Here is a 4,141-nt window from a genome sequence, read left to right on the forward strand (position 1 = left end):
CAACCTAGGAAACACACCAAACCACTTGCTACTTTCTTCCAACTAAAGGTAGTACTAATCATTTTGGAATGGTTTGGTCTCTGAGTTCACAATGCTACTGTCTGTGAAAATGTCTAAGGATAGCTTTAATCAGATATACTCTATTATAAATGTTAGAAACCCTATCAAAATATTTATATGCAAATAAAGTGAGAATCAGGATTTAGTCTCCTGACCCCTAATGTAAGGATTATCTGAAGACCTGAGATAAGTCGGAACCACTTCCATTATAGTTCTCTACTTTATCATGTTCTTATCAATAAGTTTTTACCAGGAATTGTAACTATACTTTTTGATGACCCATCTTGACTCATGCAAACCTTGCAAGAATTCTGCTATGTAGGCATTTTAGCCTCACTTCATAGGTGAGGAATCATAAACCCAAAAAATGGAAATAATTTAACCAAATTCATGTGGCAGGAAGACTCTGGCTTCAATTTCTAGCGTCTGTGTCTAAACATTATGCCATTTCTCATATGCTAAACTCTAAATTACGTGAACCACAATCACAGAAAAAGAAATCTGATTATAAGATTCTACTTCATCCCCTTCCAAATCCCCTGGGTTTAAATGCCTTACCTTGCATATAGTCATCGCTGTTCAAATTAGGGATTGTTTTCTATATAGTTCTTATTTCTTTCTTGAAATCCTTCTTCTATTTTCTCTATCTAGTAATTTGCTTGACTTGACTAATTATCTTAACTGTCTCCTTCCTATACCTGTGATCAAACTCTTCTTTCCAGGATTTCTTAAGCAATTTGCCCAAAACCCACACAGCAATGCACCCTTTCAACACACAAACTCACACACACACACACACACACACACACACACACATACTCATGCTTCCATCCCCAGACATACTGTTCTAATACAGTTCATTTGGCTAATGTAGTTTGTAGCTTGTTCTTGCTTTGCACCAGACTTAGGAGTCTCACAGAATACTGAGCAGAGGAACAATGGAAAGGCCTAATTCCATCTATAAGGGCATGGAGTACATTGAAGTTGAACTATAACAATAATACATCTTACCTCAGCCCTCCAGGTTCTTCCAAACTTCTCATGTCAATAAGGAGATAACCTCCTACTGGTATAGATTAGATCTACTTTCTTGCTGGTGGTAATTTTCTTAAAATTGGTAATTCTTATTTCTACTGAGTACTTTTAAGTGCCAGACATTCTCTCTGTATGTGCATCTATCATCTATCTATCTATCTATCTATCTATCTATCTATCTATCATCTATCATCTATCTACATCATCTATCTATCTGTATCGAGAGTATATAAAAGAGAAAGCAAGAGCTCTTGATCACAATGTGCTTAGAGTTATTAAGGTGTATATATTGTAATAAATTATGTAGTCAGAGAAATGATGAATTTAGTTTCCAGGAGTGGTGTATATAAATTAATTTACTTTACCTAACAATTTTGTGATATTTTATAAACTTAAACATTGTTTCTGTGCCCAAATGTAAATCTGTGTTTCTTTCTGGACAGACATCAGCAGGAGGGCACTTAAAGGGCAAGGCTCTCTTTACTTATCACCAGAACAGAAATGAAGAGGAATATGTATGTTCCTTTTTAAGCAGACCCAGATTAAGAGGATTATCCTGAAATGAAGTTTGGTGTGGCTTCATTAATAAAATCTCAAGGCACATTTATTCTCTGATACTGGCAACAGCAAGAAAGGAGAGATCAGAAGATGACTATGGCATGAAAAATGTTTTTGGGGACTTACCAGTGAGAAACCTACATAGATACAAAATTGTCTTAGAAAGTTCTGGTTTGTTGTACTTGCAGTTCCTATGGAGACTGCATTATATATATTCAGCTCAGAATGTGGTACACAGAGAATCATAATGTCTGTCATTATGCTTATGTTTATGTTCCTACCTTGTATATAATGTATATAGTCATAAATCAAATAACTTTTTCTATAAAGTACCAAATAATTTTCAGGAAAATATTTTGTATACCTAAGTAGCAAGGGAACAACTTGATCTTAACAATTATTTTATTAATCATGATTTTCAGGAAAATATTTTGTATACCTAAGTAGCAAGGGAACAACTTGATCTTAACAATTATTTTATTAATTTAAATGGTTGATTTGCATAACTGTTTCAACCACTAAAACTTTAAGTTCCATCAAAAAAGGAACCTTTTCTAGCTCAGATACTTAGCCAATTTTGGTTGAATAAAGATATTCAATTTAAATGAATGGATATGATGAAGTACACTGAAATCAAGTGGCTTCATTTTGTCATTCAATTCTGCACATTTTCAGATCTCTATGGTGCAGTGATACAGGTAGATACAATAAATGTTTCACTAATTCCTTCATTTTCTCTGTGCATTAAGCAAGGATGAGACTTATTCAGTGAATGAGAGGTACTTGATCTATAACATATTTTACTGTAAAAATATCCCTGAAGATGGCCTCACTTAATACCACCCTCTTTCATCCCTACTCTTTCTTCCTTCTGGGGATCCCTGGGCTGGAACATATACACATCTGGATTGGTTTCCCTTTCTTTGCTGTGTACCTGACAGCTGTTCTTGGGAACATCAGCATCCTCTCCCTGATTAAGACTGAGAGCAGCCTCCACCAGCCCATGTTCTACTTCCTGGCCGTTCTGTCATCTATCGACCTAGGCCTGTCCACATCCACCATCCCCAAGATGCTTAGCATCTTCTGGTTCAACCTGAAAGAAATCTCCTTTGAGGGATGTCTCATCCAGATGTTCTTCATCCACCTCTGCACTGGCATGGAGTCAGGGGTGCTCATGGCCATGGCCTATGATCGCTATGTGGCCATCTGTAACCCTCTTCAATACACACTGGTGCTGACAAACGAGGTGGTAGTCATCATTGCTTTGATAATCCTACTGAGACCTTTGTCTTTTGCCATAACCTTTGTTCTACTCATCCTACGGTTATCATTTTGTGGACACCAAATTATTCCTCACACTTACTGTGAGCACATGGGCATTGCCTGCCTGTCCTGTGACAGCATAAGGGTCAACATTATCTATGGCTTATGTGCCATCTCTGTCCTGAGGTTGGACATCATAGCTATTGTCATTTCCTATGTCCAGATCCTTCATGCTGTCTTTTGACTGCCTTCCCACAATGCCCGGCTCAAAGCACTCAGCACCTGTGGCTCTCACGTGTGTGTCATGTTGGCTTTCTGCACCCCTGCGTTTTTTTCATTTATGACCCACAGGTTTGGCCAGAATATACCACGCTATATCCATATCCTTTTGGCTAATTTCTACGTAGGCATTCCACCTGCTCTCAACCCTGTAATCTATGGCGTCAGAACTAAACAGATTAGAGAACAGGTGTTGAAAGTTTTTTCCAAGAAAAAAACACATGACATTCCACAATCGACATCATTTTAAAGCAAAACCAATCCTCTAAAAAGAAAATAACACACAAATAATAAAAAAAAACATAAATTCCTTTATATCCTAATTCAAACAAAGATAGTACTTCACCCTTACTATGCTGGTTCCCAAAAAATAATAGATGCTGAAAAACTTCCCATATGCCTGGACTCCCTCTCAGAATGTTATTCTTGACTCTACCATGTTAATGTTTTTAGGCATGAAATTGATCCTGCAAATATGATAATCATGTGAAAAAAGTAGAGATTTTATACCATGAACAGAATTGTAAAAACTCGGCAATCTGGGCAAATTCATAGTTTTTTTTGTTTTAAAGCTGTGTTTTTGCTTATTTGATAGATGAGTAGATATAAAGTCTGGCTTATTGATACTTCTTTTCAAACAACTACTTTTCAAACAGTTCTGTCTCTGTGTCTTATGACACTTCATAGACAAGTTTCCCTCTTATGGAAAGCAGGAAGTTTTAGGATGTTCCAAGTCCAGTATTAGCCAAGTGCGTACATGCATACTCTTGTGCCATATACCACTCAGTGTTCTCTAGTTCTAGGTGGTCTTATTGACATTATTTGTAGAAAGAATTCAGGGAAAATATGTTTGTAAATCCTGGCCAATAAAACTAAATTTTTAGCTATATTTTTACTGCAGGATTTCTCAGATCTTTCAATTCACAAATATTCATTTGAAATTTTA

General features: G+C 36.4%; 1 protein-coding gene across 1 annotated transcript; it reads left to right on the forward strand.

Moving 5' to 3' along the window:
- Positions 1-2,470: 2,470 nt before the first annotated feature.
- LOC118528787 (olfactory receptor 52E1-like) lies at positions 2,471-3,581 on the forward strand. The gene is given in 1 exon segment (XM_036081414.2): positions 2,471-3,581. A coding segment is annotated over 1 exon segment (969 nt). The 5' UTR covers positions 2,471-2,476; the 3' UTR covers positions 3,446-3,581.
- Positions 3,582-4,141: the final 560 nt, after the last annotated feature.

This window comes from Halichoerus grypus, chromosome 11 (assembly GCF_964656455.1).
Source record: "Halichoerus grypus chromosome 11, mHalGry1.hap1.1, whole genome shotgun sequence".
Classification (NCBI taxonomy): Eukaryota; Metazoa; Chordata; class Mammalia; order Carnivora; family Phocidae; genus Halichoerus; species Halichoerus grypus.